The sequence below is a fragment of the Phascolarctos cinereus genome, unplaced genomic scaffold (genome assembly GCF_003287225.1).
Source record: "Phascolarctos cinereus isolate Bilbo 61053 unplaced genomic scaffold, phaCin_HiC Scaffold_1;HRSCAF=81, whole genome shotgun sequence".
Classification (NCBI taxonomy): domain Eukaryota; kingdom Metazoa; phylum Chordata; class Mammalia; order Diprotodontia; family Phascolarctidae; genus Phascolarctos; species Phascolarctos cinereus.
The window spans coordinates 107,970,267-107,995,782 of NW_027555514.1; the positions used below are offsets into that span (position 1 = coordinate 107,970,267).

The 25,516-nt window shown below is 35.9% G+C and overlaps 1 protein-coding gene and 1 long non-coding RNA gene across 2 annotated transcripts in view; one reads left to right on the forward strand and one right to left on the reverse strand.

The window, feature by feature from the left end:
* Window positions 1-3,005: 3,005 nt before the first annotated feature.
* The window catches only part of MTPN (myotrophin), a 62,764-nt gene continuing 40,253 nt past the window's right edge, over window positions 3,006-25,516 (forward strand). The window contains exon 1 of the mRNA XM_020998161.2: window positions 3,006-3,368. Within this exon, the coding sequence (XP_020853820.1) occupies window positions 3,297-3,368 (72 nt within the window). The 5' untranslated portion in view covers window positions 3,006-3,296. The remainder of the gene's footprint in view (window positions 3,369-25,516) is intronic.
* LOC110216350 (uncharacterized) overlaps window positions 16,041-25,516 on the reverse strand; it is a 95,782-nt gene continuing 86,306 nt past the window's right edge. The window contains exon 4 of the long non-coding RNA XR_002326730.2: window positions 16,041-16,524. This is a non-coding gene — a long non-coding RNA (uncharacterized LOC110216350). The remainder of the gene's footprint in view (window positions 16,525-25,516) is intronic.

The window sequence follows — 25,516 nt, forward strand, 5'->3', positions numbered from 1 at the left end:
AAAATTACTCTTGCCTTTTTCTTCAACAATTTCTATATATACAAAAGGAAAGTTAAAGTAGTAGTGTCAACTGAAGCTGAAAAAGATCCCTGCGGGGCTGCATATCAAATTAGAAAACTACAAATTAAGATTATCGATGTTGTATTGTATTTGTATTTATTTTGTTAAATATTTCCCAATTCTTGGGAATTTTGACACCTCTGCCTTACAGGGACAATAGCTTTCACAAATACAGGATAGAGTTGATTACAAAAAAAAAAGGAGAAATAATTTTTAAGTAAAAACAAAAAATAATTTCAATTACATGAAATTAAAAAGCATTTGCATGAGCAAAATTAACAGGATAGGTATACAAGTATTTGATGGAGAAAAAAATCTTTGCATCAAATAATTATAATAATAGTCTTATAACCAAGCTAGACAAAATATAAATAGATATATAAATATATATGTATTTATATGTATTATATTTTCTATATTATTATATACTATATATTTATATGTATGAATAGATAAATAGAAATATATAAAACCAAAAGTCATTTCATAATAGGCAAGTAGTCAAAAGATTATAAACAGTCCTCAAAAGAACTGAAAACTACCAAATACTATATGAAAGATTCTTCAAATCATAAATAATAAAATAAATGCTTATACAGGAAGAAGCAACAGTAAAAGGGGTAGGGGGCAGTAAGGGAGTAAGTGGAACCCCAAGAGGAGAAGTGAATAAAAGGCCTTTAGTTTCTTGCTCTTACAGTTTATGTGGTAAAAGATTAAGGATAGAACATTGTGGGACAGGTCATAAAAGGAGGAAAGGAGTGTCTACCCCAAGAAACTAATTCACATTTATTTATACTTCTATAAATATTTACAAATATTTATATTTTGTATATCCTTATTATGCACGTTTTGTACTTGGGAATATGTTGTCTCTTCTAATATAATGTAAGCTCTTTGAAGTCAAGGACATCGTTCATTTTTATCTTTGTATTCCCAGCTCCTAGCAAAGTACCCAGAACATTGGTTGATACATTTTTCTTACTGCTACATCAAAGGAAATCTAGCCTTGATTGATGTATTGCCATTTAGAGTAAAGTCATTTTATGGCATTTCAAACAGACAAATTAAAGCATTAATTCACTTTGAAAAATGTGAAGTTTCAACTTAAAGAAACTTGCAAGTTAGAGCAATATTAGACAGAAGCACCAATGGCAGTCTGTAATATTTTAGATGAATTTTCTTAGATACAAATATTAAAACAAAAAAAAAGATGAAAGTGAATTTTAGGAGTTGCAAGTGTGGAATTAAGCAGGCTTCAAGTATAAGAGAAATCCCAGTAGTCTCAGGTAGGAAGATAAGTACTAAGAGTTGAACACAGGACAATCTAAATCCTAGAAAAGGGAAAATTCTGGAAATTATGAAGGTTCTCTGAAAGTGTTCCTAGTATTATAATAAGCATTATAATACTAAGCTGTCAAAGTCCTTCCCATCATCATTAGTCCAGTTTTCAAGTGGATTTACTAGGGATTTCTTTTCGGACATATCTCTAGTTTGTGAAGACAAGACAAATCTTGTGTCCAAACAAGTTTATGAGGAGAGTTGCTTTCATTTTACAAAAATTCCTATTTATAATTAACATTCCTGGAATATATTCATTCTATATAACAACCGATACCTAGGCAGTATTACCGAATTAAGTCTTTGCTCTTTAAAGGCAGGAAGATATGGAACGCTTACCTTTCTGGTTAGGTAACTAGACTTCCCAGTTTGTCTGAGTCAGTTCCATTTTTGATAAATTTTACCCAGTGGGCATTTGCCCTCAGAGATGTCTCAGGCAAGTACTGCCCCAGACTCATTGGCTTTGAAAGTAGTTGTAGAAAAGCCTTGAAGTACTTTCAGTTTCCTTGGGAATTATCAACTTTCAACTCTATAACGATACTTTGGACTCTGAGAATCTTGTCAAGCATGAAGTTAGCTATGGAGAAAAAAAACCAAGACTCAAAATTCAAACATGCTTTAGAGGTCATATAAGATATGACATTAAAGGAATGTGCTCAGCCAGAATTTCTCAGTGCCTCTCTCTAACCACCATAACTAACAACTCAGGCTGGACTTAGTCCCACTCTGCTCCTTTTAACTGGCTTTCACTAAAAGAAATGGCAAAATATTAGCTTGGGTTGAATAATCTCAGGCTATGGCTTAGCTCTCTGCAAAAAAAAAAAAAAAGAAAAAGATTTCTGATGATTAGGGCCCAATTAGAGTGAGTCTCCTGAGTTTCTTTGTAAGTGTCCCTACTATGTCTAGGGTAAAATACAAACTTCTCCGCCTGACATTTATTGTTCTTCAGAAGCTGGCTTCAAGCTACCTTTCCAACCTTTTTATGTTTTTCCCCATTCTCTATGGTCTAGCCAAAGTGACACTCTTTCTTCACTCACACAGGACAGTTCATCTCCCTTTCCACTGTACAGACTGTGCATTTCCCCTGTCTTGAATGCACTCCACCTCACCTCTTAGTATCTCTAGTTTTCTTCAAAGTTCAGCTTAGATGTAACATTCTACATATGGCTTTCCTGATCCCCCTGCTGCTATCTACTGGCTCTTCTCCCAAATTATTTTATACTTATATACTTGCTTTGCATATATGTTGTGCATCCTTTTATACGTACATGTATGTTATCTTCCCCAACTGAATGTCAGATACCCAGCACCTAACCCAGTGACTGGAACATACTAGATGCTTAATAAATGCCTAATTGACTGGTCCTTTCTAGCTCTAAGAGCTCCAAAACTCTTCTATAATTAATTGTCCTCTCTGGCACCCCTACTACCGCCTCCTCTACAAATTCAAATCACTCCACCGACCCCCCCCCCCCGGTTTTAAGCGCGCCTGCGCAAGGAGGCCAGTCAGTCACTAAGCACTCCCCGCCTCTTCCAACCCCCACGTTCCTGCTGTGACGGGGGCGGGGCTTTGATCTGGGCGTTGGAGGGGAGAAGAGGAAGAGGAAGCCGGGGGCGGGTCACTGGAGGGAGCGTGAACCGGAAGTGGAAGGGCTTCTCCCTTTCCAGGCAGATTCCGTTTGGCGCGGCCCCGGCTCTCAGAGAACTTTCTTGCTCCCGGCTCCCGTGGCTGCTGCGTCCGACCGCCTTGGCCAGCAGCCCTCCTGTGCCGCCCTCCGTCCGGGCTTCCCGCGGCCGCTCCCCGCCCGCCGCCGCTGCCTTCGCTCCTCATCCTCCTTCCTTCAGTCCCGCCCGCCGTCTTCTTTCCCCCTCTCCATCCGGCCGGCCCCACCGCAGCGATGTGCGACAAGGAGTTCATGTGGGCTTTGAAAAATGGAGACCTGGATGAGGTGAAAGACTATGTGGCCAAGGTAAGCGTGGGCCGGGGGCGTGGGAGCGCCTGGGAGCCCCAGACGAGGCTCCAGGAACCCGGGCAGGGGCAGCGGAATGGCCGGCGGCCAGCATGGGGGAGGCTTCCCCGCAAGGGTTCACGACGGGGAGGGTCCTGGAGGATCACCGGGAAGGACAAGGGCAGGTCGTGAGCTTTAGTCCTCCTTAGAGGGCAGACTGAGTGCTGCTCGCTCGGGTCAGTCTATCAAAATTACCATATTCTCCGTGTCTCTCAAGTTTACTTGCCTGGAATCTAACCCCATCCAGCAATCCCACACTCAGGGGAGGCTGGTTAGTTCTAAGGCACTCTTCTAGACCTTCTAGAGTAGCTTCTTGGCTTAGGCCGTCGTCTCTGTATTTCTTACTTAAAGATCTCTGTGATTAGTATTAAATCTGTGTTGGACCCACCCTCCAAGTGGTATTGACCAGTGGAACTTTCCTTTAAAAATGTTGAGCCTGACATAGCTTGTATATATCCTTAGAAAAATGGGAGTTTTTTTTAAATGTCATAATTCTGAAAATCACAAATCTGAAACTTAGTACCACTTTAAGGAGCCTTAATTTTGGGTGTGGCTCTTTTCCTCTCCCCTGCCACAACACAAATATACTTTTGCTTCAAGTGGTAAGATTGTCAGCTGGCATGTGTTGAAGATATCTTAGCAATTTTTTGTGTGAGCATGTTGACTTCAATCCAGCCTTCTGGCTGATAGCATCTAAAATACTTAATTATCTAATACATAATGTTGTTCTGTCATAGTATGTTTGGTGTGAAGGGAAAATCAATTTACAACCAAAACCAGATGTATAGAAATTGAATCTGTATTGTCCCAAAGAGAAGTATGTAAGTATCTCAGTTTTCAGGAGGGACTTTGTTGACCTCAGTGCTTCTTTTTTTATCAAACAGGTTACTGTTTTTATGGATATAACAATTTTATACGTTATTTTACTCTTCCTTTAGTTGCTTAAAAGAACTTCGACACTAAAAACAATTCTTAAAGGAAATCATAAATTCACAGCAAATACAAACAGAAGGCCCATATATAGTCTTGCTCCCCTGTTGAACTCAATAGTTGACTTTTTGTAAGAAAAATGAACATTTGTTTACCACTATTTTTTCTCTCAGGTCAGTTGCATATTAGTAAGCAACAAACAAGTAGAATCGTTTCTTAATGCTTAAAATACCTAAGACTTTGTGGACTGCTAATAATTTTTTCTACTCTCCTATTCAGCTCTGCATAATTTAGGCCTTTGTTATCCACACTGTTAGTTATTTGCAGTAGATTATGATACAGTGATGTGCCATCTCTTCTGGTGGCATTCTGAAGCCAGATTCCATAAATTTGTCAGTATAAGTTGAGTAATAAATAAGTACATATAATTCCCTGTCATTACACTGAAGGAGTTGGACTAGATCACCAAGATCCCTGACTTAGGACTATAGTCCTATGAATGATACAGTCCTAGACTTAAAGTTGAAAAGGACCATGGTCAACCAGTCCAACCTCCTCATTTTACAGATGTGAAAACTGAGGCCCAGAAAGGTTAAATAAATTTGACCCAAGGTCACTTAAGTAGTTGTAGAAAAGCAACCATTCCATCTCAGATCCTTTGAGTTCCAAATCCAGTATTCTTTCCACTGCATCTAGTTGACTTCACAAACTAAGCCTAAAGTTAGAACACTCCATAAAACCAAGCAATCTACTAGTATTTTCAAAAAAGTCTAAGTACATAAAATATGAACACAAGTTTCTTGATTATGCTTTTATGTTTAAATAGGTATCTTTTATAAGTTAAAATATCATTGTTTTCATCACTTGATTTGTGTATGGGTTATTCTGTCCATTTTCATTACTCTGTCATTCAGATATATGTAGCAGGGAGAAGAAACATTTAGTTTTTTCTGTTTCTTAGATTTCTAAATGTGACTTGGCCTCTGTCTTCAGCAATGAAAAGTATCCAAAAGCTAGCATTTGCCGATCACTCCTTTTTTTTCTCAGCTTCTTTTCATAGTGTCTCTGGCTGAAGTCCTCTTTCCCATTTATTCATTCCATGAACAAACTATTTAAGTATATTCATAAGGGTTTTATATATATAAAGTATATATGTGTCAAAAGGTATGGGAGAAGAGTGTGTGACATTTTGGCTTTTGTACTGAGGTATGAAAACTAAATAAAAAATGTTTCCTCCTCTACCCTATCCTGTTTTGAAATCCTGTGACATTGTTCACATGCAAAGACAACCCTTTTAGTAGACCATTCCATTCCCTCTTTACATTTGTGTTTAGGAATTTGTGGCTTCCCTCAGCCAGTTGTGCCTCCCTTTCTTGCCTTACCTTAATCTATTTCTGATTTCTCCTCAGCAAAATTGAAAAATTATGGGGAAGTTAAAGAAAAAGTGGTACCCACTTCTGGACCAATGAAAAGTTAGTTAAGAGAATCCCCAGATTCATGGGAACCTATCATGGATGGATTGAGTATATATCAGAGGAGAATAATAATAACTTTATATATATCCAAGTTAAACATTGAGGTGTGACTTAAAAATTTGTTAAAAGCCATGTTTAAGTATTTAAGCTTCAAGATAGCTATGTCATAGTGGTTAGAAAGATCAGGCCTCAAGTCAGGAAGACCTGGATTCAGGTCCCACTTCTGACACATATGGGCTGTGTGACCACAGGCGAGTTATTTAAGGTCTCCGTGCACTAAGCAACTTTTTAGGCTCTGAGGTGCAGAGCAGTAGTTGGTCTGCACCTGCATCAGTGTAATGCCAGTGAAGACACAGGTCCATGATGAAAAAAACAAACATTTAACGTCTGAACATGCACTTTTATTATTGAGTGTCCACTGTGTCTTAAACACTTTACAGGGTAATAGAGAGAGAGTATAAAAGAAATAGAAGACATAATACTAGATCTAGAGGGGCTCCAACCATTTCCCAATCTCTTGATACTTGGTTACCATCTTTCTCATTTCTCCATTCACTTACTCATTTTCTTTTTCACCTGACAGTCCATGTACTGTTTCTAATATTACATTGTGTATTTGGATGATTAGGGATATATCGTTACACGTGTATAAAATACTTTAAGAGAGTTACAAATTAATTTACAAATGATAGTAAATCAACACTTAATCAACAGTTAGAGGTTCCTTACCAGTAGTGGCTTCAATGGTGTAGAGCACAACTAAGATTTTCAGTGTTTTCATGTAGCCATAATACGTTTGATAAAATCTCATTAATCTCATATGCTAATGTTTATATAGATTGATCCCTACGGACCTCACCCTGACACTATTTAAATGAAATTTATAAAATGATTGTAAAGTATTTTGCAAACCTTAAACTGTTATGTAAATGTTAGCTATTATTAATGTTTACTTTATACATTTCTCTAATATCTTTTAAACCCATAGCAAGTTAAAAGGGACTATGAAGAATGAGGTAGGCATGAGCTTACAAAAGTATATCATGTATAGCCTGATGGAAAGGTAGCAAAAGGACTATTTGGTGTATGGAGTAAATAACCCTGTAAACAAGAACCTCAAAAGCCAGCATCACAGAAGATATAAAAAAGCCTCATGTTTCTATGTGGCTTGTGAAGTTGATCTCATTTTGTCTTACCTCTTCGTTAACAAAATAATTGATCTTCGTGTTGATCATGGGTGACAAACAGTATGATTGTGTTCATTTTACTCAAAAGGCAACAGAATATCGTTTAAATTTTAGAGATTTCTATCCAGACTTTTCAAAGTAAGTTGCAGCACTTAACAGGTCAAGAAAACAGTAAGGCATTGTTGTATTAAAAACAGTGCATAAATACTGAAAGGATGAGAAGAAAAAGTATCAGGATAGGATTGGGCCTAATCCAGGAAAGCTACTTGGAGGAGATGCCCCTCATTATACCTTAACTAGATTTTAAAGTAGTTTGACAGTAACATCACTTAAATGCCTACTGTGTGTAAAGTATGAAAACTTTGCCAGATTTTGATGATATAGTTCACTAAAGCTGAATACCATTGAAATAGCAGGACAAGTAGGTCTGCATGAGGTCTGATAATGTGCACTGTGTTGTTTACATGTACTTCTGTTTCACTTTCTGTGAAATACTATACATCAGGTCTCTAACTTCCCTTTCTCTGTGGTTTCCTTTCCTCTCCATCCCCCATTCTGACTGTGCGTGTCCTCTATACTTTAATGGAGCCTCGGGTTTAAAAAGGCAACAATTGTATGAGAGAAAATAGGATCACTTGACCCTGAGAAAGAAAAAACTTGACTAAGAATTGACTGTTTTCTTTAGAAACTTGAAAACTTTTTGGACTCACTTTTCATGTTGTTTCCTAAACAATATCCAGATTAAAACAGACCACAGTTCCATCTGCTTTGTATTTATTGTGTTCAAGAAATTACCTTGTCTTGAAATTAAAATGTACTACTTTCCTTATATTAGAAAATATGAATGTTACTTTGTTTTCTCTATAGCAGTAATGGAACCCTAATAATTCAAATTATTAGATCATACTATGTTAATAAATGCTTTAATTTGATATAGAATATTTGCTAATGTAAACTTTCAGAAGGAGGTTTATCTCTTGTTAGTATAAGCTACCTAGTAATTGGTTTGGGGAAAACACGACTGTAGTCTAGCCAGTGTTACAAGAGGTAGTTCCACAGGAATAACATCATAAATGGGCATTGGGCCAAACAGTACCATGGAGTTTTATGACTGTATGGTAGGTTTGGTTATAGTGAAACCGTCTCTGTTGGGGCAACCTTATGTTTAAAGTTATGAAGGCACAAGCTATTTCAATGCCTTATACATGCTTACTTTATAAATTGACAATATTGGTCGAATATACAGGCACAGGATCTGGGGTGGCATGCGTAAGTAATACCTAACCAAATGTTTATTGGTTGTCCTTGCTTAAGCCCTAAGCAATATCTAGAATGTTATATAGTAATAAACATCTTACTTTTATATGAAGATAATCTACCATCATTAGAACATGTACTTTGAGTTAGTGGGAATGGGTTGTATTGATCCGTACATTCATTTTGATTCGTTTCATCCCATTTAGCCATCAGCATGAGTTTTCAGAGTGTCTGACTAGGGCCAGTGGTGTATTTAATCTGTGACAATGAAACAGATTTCTGTCTTAAAAGAGAAATGATTGATCTTGGAATCAACTCAAAACCATGGTTGCTTCTAAACTGATGCATGCATGCATGAGTGTGCCATGCACTTCATATCATCACACATACTTTGTTTCCTGCACAATCTGTAGCCATTGCTAGAACCAGCTCACTCATCTTCTTTCACAGCTCCTTTTGGGACTGGAAAACTGAGCGCTTTAAGTAACAGATTTGTGTAACTTAGGGCAGCAAAGTGGATGAAAAGAGTACCAAGATAAAGGCATGTTCCTGTTTCCCTTTTTGCTGTGTTCCTCATCATTCCAGAAGTACCGCTCCATCGTTCTGCCTTGTAACAATCCAGAGCTGCTTTCTCTGCACCAGAAAGGACCTTACATGACCATTATAGCAGGGATCTTCCAGTGAAGTGTCCCACACTCCAGTACTAGTTGTAATGCCTTCTTCTTTTAGATCCCTTAGTCCCTCAGCTCAGTGTCAAAGTAGTTTGAATAAAAGCAAATCACTTAAGTGCAGAGATCAGAGTTTAGATAAAACAGAGTCTTACTTTACGGTTTATTGAACTCTTTATTCACCAACCCTGTGAAATAGTACAAGTAGCATTTTATTGATTAGGAAATTGAGGCTCAGAGAAATTGTGACTTGCTGACACCAACACCTCATGAAGCAAAGTGCTGTATAGAGGCCTGAAGGGAAAAGATGTTACTGGCTGTGGTATAGTGCAAAAGGGTTTATTGAAGAGGTGGCACATAATCTGGACTTTAAAGGATATTTGAGGATCCAAGAAACAATGGGAGATGGAGTATTCTAAGGAAAGGTAACAAAGTGAGCAAAGTTAAAACTGTAGTGTTTTAGGGGCAGGAAGTAGTCCACTGTAACTACAACATAAAGTATATAGGAAATAAATATGACAGGAGGTTGAAAACGTAGAAAATTTAAGATGATGCCAGACTTGTGTGGGGCCTTGAATGCCAAACAAAGGAGTTTAAACTTTATTTGGGATTTGTGCTTTTTAAAAAATGTGTAACATAACTAGATCTATGCATGAGAAAAATTATTCTGGTAACTATATGAAGGATTGAAGAGAGTGGAGTGTGAATATACCCTGGCCAATTAATCTACAGATAAGGCCTGGGATTTGGGAAGGGAGTGTTTTTGGTCCTCATTCTGCTTTCTGTAACTACAGTTTCCTTCCTTTAAGTGAGGAACCTGACGTTTGAGGTTTCTCTGAAGATCTAAGTTCAAAAATAGGCGCCTCCAAAAGCAAGACTTCTTTATTTCTCTCATAGAACACTACACTCAGGTATTCCAGGAGGTGTAGGCCGATAGGTTTGCCCCATTCCTAGATATATGATCTTGAACAGGACAGAGACTGGGACCTTAGGACAGAAATGACTTAACAATAAGCATTACCTGCTGAACTTCAAACTGAGGCTGCTTATACCTTACCATCCATTCATTTAGTAAGGCACAGTGTAGACTAGGAATTTCAAGACAAAAATAGAAGAGTTGTCTCTGCCCTGAGACTACATTCTGTTTGGGGAAAAACATGTGAGCAAAATAAATTAATTCAAAATATGTACAAAGTAATTTCAAGGGAATGGAGCACCAAGAAGATCAGGATAGGCCTTCTGTATATGGAAACCCTTGAGCTGAGCTTTGAAGGAAGCCGTGGGCTCTAAAAAGAGACAGCCTGTGTGCAAAGGCACACACAGACAGAGCCAAGATATGAAATGATATGTATAGAGCAGTTTAGCAGGAACATAGAGGACATGAAGGGGAGAGTGTTATACAGTAAGCCTGGAGCCAAGTTGTGAAGGGTTTTAAACATCAAACAGAAGTTTGTCTTTTATCCTAAATGCAATTGTTAACCAGTAGAACCTCCTGAGCAAGGGAGAGACCTCAGTCCTATGTTTTAAGAGAATCTAGCAACTTTAGCAACTGTGTGGACCACAGATTTGAGAGGAGACAACAGTCAGGGAGACCAATTAGGAGGCTATTATAATAGTTAAATAATGGTTTGATAGGGCCTGGACTATGATATTGGCAATGCCATTGTTGTTCAGTCGTGTCCGACTATGGTGGTGACTATATGAGTGTACAAATGTTGTGGAGATAAAATCAAAATTTGGCAACTGATTGAATATGGAGGATGAAGAATGGCAAAGCGGGTCAAGGATGACTTTGAGATTGTGAGCCTGGACGACTAGAAGATTGCTGGTGTCCCTCAAAGAAATAGGAAAATTAGGAAGAAGAGAATGTTTGGGAAGAAAGCTAATGAGTTCTGTTTTGACCATACTGAATTTAAGAAGCCTAAGGGGACATCCATTTGGAAAGATCCAGTAAGTGGGACTTGGACTGCATATCTAGATCTGGAGTCAGTTGTAGAGAGTTGAACCCATGGGGTTCAACCTAGAGAATATAGCAAGAGAAAAGTGCTCAGCGCAAAGCCTTAGATTATATCCATATATAAGGGGTAGAATGTGAATGATGATCCAGTGAAGGAGCTAGCAAACAGGTAGGAAAACCAAACCGAGAGGAAAGTACTCAGGGGAGAGAGAGTCGTCAACAGTGTTCCCAAATTTCTCTTTCTTCTTAGGGCCACTTTTCATCCCTTTCTCTTACCTGATAAGAGGTAAGATCTGTCCACTTAGTTCTACCTGAGTTGGGTGACTGTCTACCATCTGACTTTTTCTGAAATATCTATTCTTATTCCATCTCACCAAAAGAAACACCTAGGATTTGTAGAACCAACTCCTTTCCCCTTATTTTACCTTACCTTACCTACTCCTACCAAGGTTTTATACTATTTCACAGATTGAACTACTCCAATAAAAACTTCTACACATCCATCTAGCCTAAATGGGCCTGTAACTCTGCAGTATTAAGTACAACTATTACTAACAAGACCAAGTTAGTTTGGACTGCTAAATACATAACAAGTGAATGGCAAGTTTTATTGACATTCTTCTCTAAACTTTAACCAGGATTCACAGTAATACTTTTATTGAAATTGCCTGCTTAGCTCTGTTTGTACAGCTAATTCTGGATTATTTGTAAATAGATTAACTTTTTGTGTAATACCTACCTTATCATTGATGAACAAGAAGTTAGAAATTGTATGTATCAGGTATGTATTATATGATCTGAACCATCTCCCTTTTATTCATATTGGTAGCATGACCTGTATTAAAGGTTTAAAGTCTGGAAAGAAGTTGTTTCTTGGTCATTTTCTCCTCATTATTTCTCAAGCTTAAAAATACCATAAAGAGGATCCATCCTGCCCTGCCAGTAGCCATGCCAACAAAAGTATAAGTTCTTTGATTTCTTTCAGCATCTAGGTAACACATAATGTCATGCTTTTATTTTTTTATCCATTAAGAATTATTTTGGGCACTGTAGTGATAAGATATTTTGGATATAAGTATTAGGAAAAATACTTAATCTGTTTGAAACCTGTTCTCAGCAGTGAAATATTGAAATACACTAGACAGTCTAATTGTGATAGAATTAATGAGCCTTAATAGTTATTTGACTGTCACAAGACATATTGTAATAAGTATTATATCTGAAAACAGCCTCTTTGTTTGCTTTAGCCTTTTCAACAATTCCATGAGTAAGAATGAGGCCTTTGAATACTTTTTCATGGGGGACTTAAACTGCTTATTCACTTCATTCACAGAAGTCTAGCAATGACTCACTTATCTGGAATTCAGCTATCCAGCAAATTAACCAATCCAGAATACAGCCCCTGTGTAACCAAAATATCACAAAGTATTTTTGCACTAAAATTCATTCATTTTACTCATAGAAAAATCCTTCAGATCCTAAGTCAGAAGTTATTTACTCCTACTTACTTAATTCTAAGAAGTTTGACTATCTAGTTTCCAAAATGGCAGATTAGAAACAGAAAAAATAGAAGCTAGAAGGGGACCTGCTTATAGTTCGAAATACTGACAGCAATAAGAAGCGTTAACCTAACAGAGAAGAGACAGCAAAATTACGAAGAAAGAAGAACTCAAAGAACAAAATTCTTTTTTTAATTTTTAACATAGGCACAAACAAAACTACACACCTTAATAGGCCCCCAAAACATCACTGAACAGTACTCTAATTAAAGCACCAAAACCTTGTGCATAGTCATTTGGTAAATGTTTAATTTGACTCTGTATCATTTTTTATTTTTTATTTTTTGGAGGCAGTCAGGGTTAAGTGATTTGCCCAGGGTCACACAACTAGTAAGTGTCTGAGGTCAAATTTGAACTCAGGTCCTCCCGACTCCAGGACAAGTGCTACAGCACTGTGCTACCTAGCTGCTGTCCATCATCATTTTCTAAAAAAAAAAAAAAAAAAAAAAAAAAAGTTAAATTATATTCAGCGTACTGTATTTAAGGCTTGGAAGTATTACTACATTTTAGAAACATTTCTATCCAGAATTTCATTCCTAGTGTAGTCCCCATTTTTTCCCATTAACTCACTAATTAAAGGAGCTCAGTAGTTATTTGGGAAAATTGGCTATCTAAAATGACCTGTATCCCAGAGGCTACAGATAGCTGAAGTTTTCCTGTAGTAATTACTATGTTAGCTCTACTTTTTCCTTCAGAAAAGTTGTTTGTCTCTAACTTCCAACTTTTCCTTCCAGCCTTTAATGATTATCTTCTAGTAGTTCATAGAAAGATGACGTGTACACAAATAATAATACAAAGCAGTATTATATACTTTGTGTGTATCACAGAAGCAACAGTGAAGTTCCATAGAAGTTCAGAGAGAGGAAGTGTGTATGGCTAGTATAATCAGGGAAGGCTTCACAAGAGATGTCTTTGAAGGATAGATTTATGGATATGTTTTTGTGTCATGGATCCTCTGGCAATCTAGTAAAGTCTATGGACCCCTTTTCAAAATAATGTTTTTAAATGTATAAAATATATAAGATTACAAAGGAAACCAAATATATTGAAATAGTTATTTAAAAATAAGTTAATAGACCCCAGGTTAAAAACACCTAATTAATCAAATCTTTAAATTTGAATAAGTCACCTGTCTTTATAATCTTGGGTCCGTCTGTATAGTTGTTAAACTGTATTTGAAAGACAATTTACAAAAGTACGTGTTAGAATTATTTGTACTATTACAGGGATGATGATTTTTCATATTTTCATGGACATCATATAATTTTCAGGAAGAAATTCTAGTAAAAGATCATCTTTGAGGTAGAAGATGAAACTACATTTGTAGTTGGTCAATTTTTTCTACCCCAAATTGAAAGTTCATACCCTATTTTTTTTGAAAGGCATTCATTTTGTGTTTTTCATATTACTATGTGTTTGTTCACTTGAGGAAAAAATGTTCACTGCTATCACTCATTCTTTTTTATGAGTAATGTCAAGGAATATGGATTACAAACCAACTTAAAATTTCCCTTCTTAATATTACTAAATCCCAAAAACAAAATTTGTTATTAGCAAGCCTAGTAGTTCGACTGGTAGATCAAATAAGTTCTGTAGCTTAAACAATTAAGGAAGAAATCTAGATTTTGACAAATTACAGTAGGCAAAGGTTCCACATGGTTAGATGAGATGATAATATTTTGTGCTGATAAAACATTAAGGGGAATCCCCAACTAAAAATAGATATTATCTTTATTTGGTAAGGGGGGAAAAGAAGCGTAAGACTTTTCACTGATTAAAAATTTAGTGAATTATTATACATTTTTAAATCTTTTATTCTTGGAAATATTTTGACACTTAGAGTTGCTATGGCACATTTATTTTGAAAGCGCGTATGAATTAATGGCCGTAAATTAAATGTTAATGATAAATTTTGTATTGTAGGGGAAAAGACAGCAGATCAAGACTGGTCATTTTATTAATATGAGAGTGTTTTCACAATGAAAATATAGCTTATCCTTCATAAAAGCAAATTAATTTGAAAAGTGGTGTATTAGTAATTCCTTTCTCCAAATAAGTACAGTACAGACACTCCTGGTAGTTGCTATTCTTTAACTGTCATCTCTGACAAAATATGATTTTGTGTTACCCCGTGCCATTTCATTTTTAGCCAGATTCTCTTCTAAGAATGTTAAACAAGTGTCAAACCTTTTGTTGAGCATTAGAAATATATATGATATGAACTATTCATTTCATATGGGAATTGGACAGCTGTTGGATCGTAATTTTTAATGTCAATCTAGTATGGATTTTAACTAATAATAAGAAACACTTATTTCTAGTCATTTGAGCTGTCTATTCTTCATACTAGTCTTCTTTAGTAGTCTTGCTTTAACAAAGATTTAACTTAATGATCAGATGTAATATGATCTGTGAACTGAATGAAGTTTAGCTCATGAGAATGTTTACCCTGGATAAGAGAATACTCAACGGAGGACATGATAGCTATCTTCTTCAAATATTTGAAGGGTTGTCCAGTAGAGGAGGGATTAGACTTGTTCTTTTTGATCCCAGAGAGCCAAGCAACGAGCAACATGTAGAAGTTGTAAAAAGGCAAATTTAGGTTAGATTTTAAAATAAAACAAAAATTTTTTAAAAGGCAAAAACTTCTAATGATTAAAGATGATAAAAAATAGATTGACCTGACTTGAAAAGTGGATGGCTTCTATCTCTTTGGAAGTCTTCAAGCAATATGGATAACCATTTTTGGTTATGTTATAGTGGAGATACCTTTCATTGTATAAATTGGACTAGATGACTACTATTAAAGTCCCTTCCATCTCAAATTCTGGGGGTTCTATTCAGTACTTGATGGTTAATAGTAATTACAGGAACTTTTCTGATTTCTCACTAATAAAATTTGATATTTTAGATATTTTTCTTAAAGTATACATGAAATAAATGGTTATCACGTTCAGTAATTGTGAACTTTTCCTACCTTTTTTTATCCATACTTGTAGAAATATATAACATAAGTGACGATTGAATTCCATAATTTTCATGTACTGCCCTGTTTTTTCTCTTTTGCTACATCTTGAACATCCCGCTTATATTAACTCTTTAATCTTTTTTCTCTCTTCGTTCACAGTAGCAGATTTTGCACTCATACCAATTGGTAGCATTATTGAATCAGCTGATGTTGCTAGGAAACTGCTGTTGATAAGTGTTACAAAAAGCAAAGCTCTTTGTTGCAAGGTTATACTCTAAAGAATTTTTAAGATGTGAATAAGCGAAAATGTAGTACAACATGTAACTGAAATTTTGGAGAAACATAAACTCGTCCATACAGACTTTATTAAATTAAATGTTAGAGTTTGTTTTTGCTCTACTATCAGCTAGTTGGCCAGTATTAATTTACATGCTGTGCTACTGAATAGTGACACATCTGCTAATTTAGTCCAAGTTTGTTCAGTAGATTTTGGGGACACTAGTCTCTTGTAACAGTACAGTGTGTACTTTTGCAGTAGAGATCAATGACAGTGTTATGCTGTATCTTGAAGATTTAAAAAGAGAAATTCCTTGTGGTTTTTCTAGTTGAAGAAAAACTAAAGAAAATCATAGTGGTGGTTAAATTGTTATTTTATTAGAATATAGTGTTGATATAAGATTAGAATTTTTTAAAGTTTCAAATTATTGCATTTGAATGTTTAGTGTACACATTTAGCCTAATATTGTGGTAGAGTTGCTTTTTCATTACCTATTGGTGAATACCAGGGTTAGAGAACCTCGCAGGAACCACTACTCTACAGGAACAACAAACTGAGACCCAAATATAAGTAAAAATCAGTTTACTTGGTTTAGTTTGGTAGGAATAGGAAATGATAGATAGGAAGAGAAGATGGCCTGGTCGTGTGGTAAAAGCAGGGGATTACAGGATTTTGCACAGATCTGGAAAACGGTGCTCTAGTATGTTACCCTCATATCATCAGAAGAAAACAAGGAAGGCCTTCAGACTGTTGAATGGATCCCCTGTGATGAATTTATGGAAGGACATGGACGAAAGTAATTTGCATCATTCTGTGAGGCTCAAGAAGTATTTTCTTCCCTGTAAAATAGGTGGTATATTATTATCATTGTCTTACAGATGAAGAAATTGAGTCTCAGATAGGTTAATTGACTTGCCCATGATAACAGAGCTAATTTCAGAACTGTTACATATAACAACCTATTTCTCTTTCCCCTTAAGTCCAGTGTTTTTTCTGCTATGTCCTGCTGACACTTGTAAAAGGTTAAGCATTTATAAGATTTAACATATCTAATTTAAACATTTTTGCCTTTCTTTGTATCCCACACTCTTAGTACACTGCTTACCTTATAATAGACACCTAATAAGTATTTATTGACTGACCTCATCAATACAAAGATCTAGTTGTTGCTATGAGTTACGAATGTAGAACTGAAGTCGTAATCCAAAGTATCATGCCAAACGAAGGCACTGGCAAGATTTAGAATCCAAACAGACAGACCAAGGATCACTATCCAGGGGCCAAATCAGGCTGAAGATCACAGGCAGAAACATAATACAAATATGTAGGCATGAGCAAGTGGTACAGTGTGCAGTCTTGGGAGGAGGAAACAATCACAGTTAATATCTGGAGACTTAGGGGCCAGCATATGCAGATGAGTCCACATAATAATACAAGCTATATATGTCTAGTGACTCCAGAACACAGACTGTCTGGCCTCTTTCTTTGTTTTGGTTTTCATCAGTTTGGGAAAAGGTACATTAATTGAAAAATGAAATCCTTAGAGAAATAAACATTCCAAAAGTGAGTTCAGATTTTGGCAGTTTTACTGATCCCAGATGTTATATATGATAATGATTTTAAAGAAACAGATTTAATCTGATTAAGAAGAACTTTTTTGATTAATCACAATTCAGGTCTTGATTTTGATGGTTTCTTTCAGATTGAGAGAGTTATTATTGATAGCAATTGGAAGCAAAACTGAAGTCTACGGTATTTAAAAATTGATTGTTTATAACACAACTGTGCCAGAACTCTAAAGGCTTATATTTGTCAAAAGTGTTTTAGTATAAAATCTATGGAACTACATTCTAAGGCAGAATTTTTTCAGTACTAATCCAAAGGCATAAAACCAGAATTGAAAGATAATAATCTACTGTGACCTTGAAGTCTTTCAGGGAGATTTATAAATTCAAGCTCTTGAGAAATCCTTTCACCTATAGATACCTCTTGTCTGCAATTTAGAGTTTTGTGAGACTGAGAAAGACTAAGTAACTTAGCTAGCAAATATCAGAATTAATAAGTGGGTTTTCCTTACTTAAGTCTAGCATTTCTATTCACCTAACCCCATTGCCACCTCATATACTAAACTATAATATTGTGTAAATTTCTTAAGGTTTTATATTTTCTTTCCAATAGACTGATGCCCTCATTGTGAGGACTAATTCAGTCCTTCTCCCCACACCCCCATAAGTTAATCTACACAAACATGAAAAAAAAATGATTGTACTTGAGGCAAAAAAAAAAGACTTATGTCCAATGAATTTTTAGTTACTGTTATATGAAAAATTGCAGTTGAATTAACTTGTTCTATTATATTTTGAATTCTAAATTTTAAGCAAACTTCGGCAAGAGTTAAACTCAAGAACGTATAAAGGGTTTGGCGAGTCTATGAAATAAGTATTACAAGATGGCATGTTATAAAAGATGATTAGTTTTTTTGCTTTGTTTTGAGGGGATGCTAAAGGGAATAGTGAGCCAAATTATATTCCAAATAACCTTTCTTAGATACTAGAAAACAACTAAATTATAGCAATCATACCAAACCAAATTTCCAGCACATGACAGTAACCAAGCAAGAAAGGTTAGCCATACTGTAGATATCTTATATGTATAATTATTTGTATGTTATTTTCCCCATTAGAAGGTGATTTCCTTGTGGATAGGAACCGTCTTCTTGCCTTTCTTTGTATCCCCATTGGTTAGCATAAAATACATAATAATTCTTTAAGAAATGCTTATTAATTAACTTATTACTAAATATACTTTATCTTTATTTCGGTAAAGCTTTTAATTTTTCTAGCACATTTTACTGATAAGCAAAGAATATTAGGTATGTCCATAATACTCTCAGATAAGTGGACAAGTACAACAGTGACAAAATGTCACAGTTTGATTTGGGATCCGTTAGTTGTCAGTATTGAATTCTGTTCATTTCAGTATCTTTTTAAAAATTTTTTTAGCATTTTAATTTATTATTTATATTATTTATATTTTATATTATGTTTATATTTAAATATAAATATTTTTTATTTGTATTTTATATTATTTTATGTTTATTATCTTTTCTTTTTACATTTTTAGTTCCAAATTCTCTCTCTCCTACTCCCTTCCCTACCCATGAAGTAGGCATGCTATATAATATCAGTTATGCATGTGAAATCATGCAAAACACATTTCCCTATTAGCCATATTTCAACAAAAGCAAGAAAAATAAAGTGAGAAAATTATATTTCAGTTTGCACTCAGAATTCATCATGTCTCTCTGGAGGTGAATGGCATGTTTTCATCACGAGCCTTTTGGAATTTTATCGTTTTGATCAGAGTAGCCAAATCTTTCACAATTTATCATCACTACAACATTACTGTTATTGTGCACAGTGATCTCCTGGTTCTTCTCACTTCACTTTGCATCAGTTCATGTAGATCTTGCCATATTTTTTCCTGAAACCACCCCCACTCATCATGTAACATAGTAGTGCTTCATCACAATCATATGCCACAACTTTTTTAGCCATTCCCAAATTAATGAGCAGCTCCTCAATTTCCAGTTATTTGCCATTGCAAAAGAGTACAAAAATATAAATACTTTTGTACATACAGGTCCTTTTCATTTTTCTTTGATCTCTTTGGAAGACAGACGTAGTAGTGGTATTGCAGGGCCAAAGGATATGAACAATTTTTATATTCCTTTGGGCATAGTTCCAGATTGTTCCCCAGAATGGTTGGACCACTTCACTACTCCAACAGTAATTCTTTAGTATACCTATTTTTCTTTATCCTCTCCAGCATTTGTCATTTCTTATAGATGGAGATGGTACCTCAGAGTTGTTTTAATTTGCCTTTCTCTAATCAGTAGTGAGGTAGAGCATTTTTTTCACATGACTGTAAAGAGCTTTGATTTCTTCTGAAAACTGCCTGTTTATATCTTAGACCATTTACCATTGACCATGGGGAATGGCTTTTATTTTCAGAAATTTGATTCATTTCTATACTCAGTATATAGTTAAGAAGTGGGGCCTTTATCAGCGAAAGTTGCTGTAAAAATTTTTCATATTCATTGTCTGTGGTATCTTTTAGCATAATGTAGTTTCCCTGATTATCTCTTTTATTTTTTGCTTTGTCTAAGATCATGATTGCTCCCCCTGCATTTTTTACTTCAACTGAAGCATATTAGATTCTGCTCCAGCATTTTATTTTAATTCTGTGTGTGTCTTTCTTTTTCAAGTGTGTCTCCTATAAACAACATACTGTTGGATTCTGGTTTCTGATCCATTCTGCTTTCTGATTCCATTTTATGGGTGAGCTCATCCCATTCACATTCACAGTTATGATTACTGACTTTATTGCCTTCTATCCCGTTTTCTTCTCTCTCTCTCTCTCCCCCGCCTCCGCTCTCATCCTGTGCCTTCTCAAAAGTCTATTTTACTTCTGCCTCCCTTTTATTATCCTCTTCCCCTTTCTCTTATCCCCTCATTCCCACCTGTTTTTTTATTGGTTAAGTTACATTTCTATACACAGCTGAATGAATGTGTGAAATACATACTTATTTTTCCTTCTTTGAATCAGTTCCAATGAGAGTAAGATTTAAGCATTACCCCCACAACCCCCATTTTCCTTTCCATTGTAAAAGCTCTTCCTTGTATGCCTCTTTTATGTGAAAACATTTTCCCCATTCTACTTCTCCTTTCCCCCTTCTCCCATTGCATCCCTCTTTCTCACCCCTTCGTGGGTGGGGGAGTGGAAGGGGAAAAGCTTTCTAACATAATTCAGGACCCATGGTCTCTGTCTATGTAAACTCCTTTTAATAGCTGTAATAATGATAAAGTTCTTAGGATTTGTGTATATCATCTTCCCATATAGGGATATATCCATTTTAACTTAGGATTACTCTTTTTATGCTTCTCTTTAAGTTTTCTGTTTGTCAGATTTTCTAATTCAGGTCTGGTCTTTTCATCAGAAATGCTTGAATGTCCTCTGTTTCATTAAATATCCATTTTCCCCCTGAAGGATTACACTCCGTTTTGCTGGGTAGATTATTCTTGGTTTTAATCCTAGCTCCTTTTCCTTCCAGTATATCATATTGCAAGCCCTCCTCCACTCCTTTAACATGGGAAGCCAGTAAATTTTGTGTGGTCCTGACTGTGGCTCCATGGTATTTTAATTGTTCCTTTATGGTATTTTCTCTTTGACCTGGGAGCTCTGGAATTTGGCTATGATATTCCTGGGAGTTTTTGTTTGGGGACCTCTTCAGGAGGTGATTGATGGAGTCTTTCACTTTCTAAATTTTACCTACTGGATTTAACATTTCAGTCCAGTTTTCCTTGATAATGTCTTGAAATATAATGTCTAGGCTCTTTCTTTGATCATGGCTTTCTAGTAGTCCAGTAATTCTTAAATTATCTTTCCTCAATCTATTTTCCAAGTCAGTTATTTTTTTTCAAATGCGATATTTCACACTTTTCTCTATTTTTTTCATTCTTTTGATTTTGTTTATTGTTTCTTGATGTGTCATGGAGTCATTAGCTTCCACTCTAATTTGTAAGGAATTATTTTCTTCAGTGAGCTTCTACACATCGGTAATTCTGCTCCTTAAAGAGTTTTCTTCCTCAGTGAATTTTTATACCTCTTTCAATTTGGCCAATTGTTTTTAAGGTGTTATTTTCTTCACGACATTTTTGGTGCCATTTTTACCAAGTTGTTAATTCTCTTTTCATAATTTTCTTACATCATTCTCATTTCTTTTCCATTTTTCCTCTACCCCTGTTTATCTCTTTCTTTAACTTCTCCACAAATTCTTGTTAGGGTTGGCTCTTTGGAATTTTTTGGAACTGTTCTGAAACTTTTCTTTGAGGCTTTTTTGTAGCTGTTTTTACATTGTTGTCTTCTGAGTTTGTTTTGGTCTTCCTTGCCACTGTAGTGGTTCTTTTTTGTTGTTTACTTGTTTTTCTAGCCTATTTCTTGACTTTGAACTTTGTGTTAAAGGTGGGCTCCACTTACTTGGGCTTGAGAAGGCACTGTCTGAAGCTTCAGGCTTTTTTGTGCTACTATTTTCAGAGCTAGTTCTGGGGGTCTGCAAGTTCTTGTTGTTTTCAAGATGGTATAATCCTGGAAGAGGTGTGGTCACTGCTGTCCTGGTCTGTACTCTGATATTTACCCAGGAAGGGTCCCTGCTCCCCTGTATTCACAAGTGTTCCTTTTTGCTTTGGAACTGTGACCAGGGCCTCTGCTCCCTTGTGACCAACCACTAGCACTCCTTTCTGCCCTCGAACTACAACCAAAACTGCATATGGGCAATAGAGTTGTCAGTCAGCACTGACTGTACCTGGTGCCAGCAAAGGGAACCATGTGATCTCTAACCAGTTGTCCAATTCCTTTAACGTCTCTTGGCTCAGAGCTTCCAAAGCTATTGCTGCTGCTGCTTGCTGTGGCCACTGTTGCCACCACTGTCTGTGTAGGCCCTGGATAGACATCCTCCTTAGTGTCACAGACTTCTTCAGTTGTAATTTGTCGTTTTGATCATCCCCAACTCTTCATAATCCCATTTGCTGGAGTGCTTTGCCATTTCCTTCTCCAGCTCATTTTACAAATGAGGAAACTGACACAAACTGGGTTAAGTGACTTACCAGGCTCACACAGCTAGTGTCTGAGCCCAGAGTTGAACTCAGATCTTCCTGACTCCAGGCTGGGTGCTCTATCTACTTATCGCACCATCTCTTAAGTTTGCTTTGGCTAGAAAAATGTCTCACTCTAACCTTTTGTTGGCTCTGCCAAGTTCAGAGTTTGATTTCAAGTATTATTTTAAAGTTGTTCGGAGGAGAATGTTGGGAGAATTCAGCTGGGTGGCTGCCCTTAATCCTCCATCTTGGCTCCTCTCCTATTCAGTGTCTTTAAAGATGATTACCTGGATGAAGAAACTAAGACTTAAGTTCATCAGATTTGTAGCAGATACCAATACAGACCTCTGTTAGTCTTCCAGTGCTTCCTTTCATAGTGGAGATGACCATAGGTTCTCAAAGGTTAAGGCAACCATATATAAGTTCTGGCAAATTTTGGTTTCTGGCAGGTAAACTAAAAAGGTTTCACATGGACCCATGGGAAAAAAAAAACAATTGCCTGTTAGATCAGCCTAGTACAGAGAGATGAATCAAAAGGTTGTCTTTTCTGCCATAATAACCCTGTAAAACTGTTTACTGGATCATAGAATAAACAGTTAATCATTGTCAGTAGAGAAATTCCCTTCTCCACCCATCTCACCCCCCCCAACCCACAGATCCTTGAAGAAATAATACTAGTGGTCTCCCTTTTCCCCCTAAACTTGTCCTCCTGGTTAATATGTATACCCAGTGGCATTGACTGGGGATTCTGGAGGAGCTGGTTTCTGGATAGCTGCTGTCTTAAAAAAAAAAAACTTGAGGCTGAAGTACATACAGAGTTAGCCCACAAACATTCCTGCCCTCACCAAAATAGAGGAACTTTCCTTCACTTCCATAACACTCCCTTTTATCAACTGTTTTGTGGCTTCTTTTCTCTTTCAGTAGCAAATAAAGAATTGAAGAGTACCATGTTTAAGGTTAATATAATTTACTAACCCCTAGCAATTGAAGGCATTAACAATGGCTGCAAGTATTTTTGCACTGGATTTCCAGATTTTGTATGTTATTGATTGGTGTATGAAAATTTAAAGAAAAAAAGAAAGTATCAGTCCCTACTTCCCTTGAAGCTTTCTTTTTCTTTCTTTTCTTTTTAGAACTAGTGGTCATTCACATTCTCCTCCCTACTCCTTCCCATTCTCCTCCCCACCTCTCTGGGTAAAAGGAAACTCTTCTCAATTCTAAAAAACCAAACAAAATTATTAATTATGTGTTTAATCTTTATTAGAGGTTCCGATTTATGATATGTCAGTGTCATGAGTTTTTTATTGCTGTTTTATGATCTATTGAGATATCTTGTATAATGATAATAGTAGTTACATAATTTATATGGTCAATATTTTCATGGCCATTTTTGATAGGAAAGCATTTAGGGAGTCAGTGTGTGTTAAAGACCATTGGTCTAAGTATAAGGAGCCCTCAGTTTTTGCTCTACAACTAAATAGCTATGTAATCTGGGACAAATCATTTAACCTTTCTGGAACTCAATTTTCTCGTTAGCCAAAGGAGGGAGGTTGACTTGATGATGTCTTAAGATCTTTTCTAGCATCAGAATTGTATGACTTAAAGCATAATTTCGTTATTTCAACTAATTATGGTGGTTCTTAGTTGAATCTTTAATGATGACTTTTTTTATGACTGTGACATGTTTAGTGCTAAGAAATGGAGCTCCCAGCTATAACCTTATTCCACTGTAATTCACTTTACAGTATAATTTCCAGGAACATACTCTAGTAAAAATAAAGGGCTGTCTGTATTCTAGAAATAAGGATAAAATTCAAAATGATATTTATACATGCCAAAACCAGTGTTTCTGGGTTTTTTGTTTGTTTTGTTTGCTTTGGGTTTTGGTTTTTGTTTTTTGCAAAAAAAAAGCCACAGAAACAAGGTAAGGTTAGGGTCAAAAACCCAGCAAAAATGAATACAGGTTGGGTAAATACTAGATGTGTATGTATGTGAGAGACAGAAACAGGGAGCGAGCACTGGGGAGCCAAAATTATAAAAAATGAGGGAACAAAGTGATGAATGCATCAGCAAAAATAGTCCTGTTGAGGGAAAAGGAATAACAAGGCATGTTATAATATTGAGGTATACCATTTGGAAAGTATACTGTCATACCTGCCTTAGAGTCTGATTAAAAAATTATATACTTTAGAAGGCCTCTGGAGGTGGGGGGAATCAAAATTCATAGTAATGACAGTAAGCAAAGTATACTATGTAATGTAAGGATTGGTGAGAGAAAAAAAAACAAGAACAAATTTAGTCATGTATCCTATTTTAAAATTTTTTCCGAGGAGGATATTCACAAGTTATCCTTCATATCTGTGAAGAACAAATGAGAGTTGAATTTAAATTAATTTGTTACATATAAAAACTTAAATAGCTAGAACATTTACTCCTTTTAGTTATAGCTCCTTATGTCATTGGAATCCATTTTTTCTTTCAGCTTCAGGTTGGGAAAGCTATTTTTGTTAAATAACTGAGAATTTTTATAATAATGATTTAAGTCTCAATCATAGTATTTTAAGTACAACTTTTACGAAAGAGAAAACAAGTAGGATTTTTTTCCAGTATCATCAAAGGTAAGAACAGTGAAATGGAGATTGAGAATGCCCTTTCTAAATCAACCAATTCAGTGGCTACTTGTGAAGTGCATTCATTTATGAAGGTGTGTTGGTCATGACTGACTTCTTTTAAAAAAGGTTTTGATAAGTTGTTTTTTTAAAAAATTTTTTCAAATTATACAAGAAAAGTTACTAAATTGTTCATAATCTTTGACCCAGAAATTTCATTACTGGACTGTTCTTGAACAAAGTTTATTAAAAGCAAGAGGGAAAAAAGGCATGACATTCAGAAATATCCATAGCATCATTATTTATGATAACAAAAAGTCTCTCCCCCCCCAAAACATGCCCAACAATTGCAGAATGGCTGAATAAACTATGGCAAATGATTATAATTTGGATATTATTTCATAGGAATGGTGAATATGAAGAAGTAAACAAAATATGAGATGTTAGGCTGGGACTAGAGAAATAATTTAGTGTAGTAGACAGGGAATTGGGAATGAGGAGCTTGTTAAATTTTAGCCATTTCAGCTACTAGCTCTGTGGCTTTAAACAAGTTATCTAACCTCTCA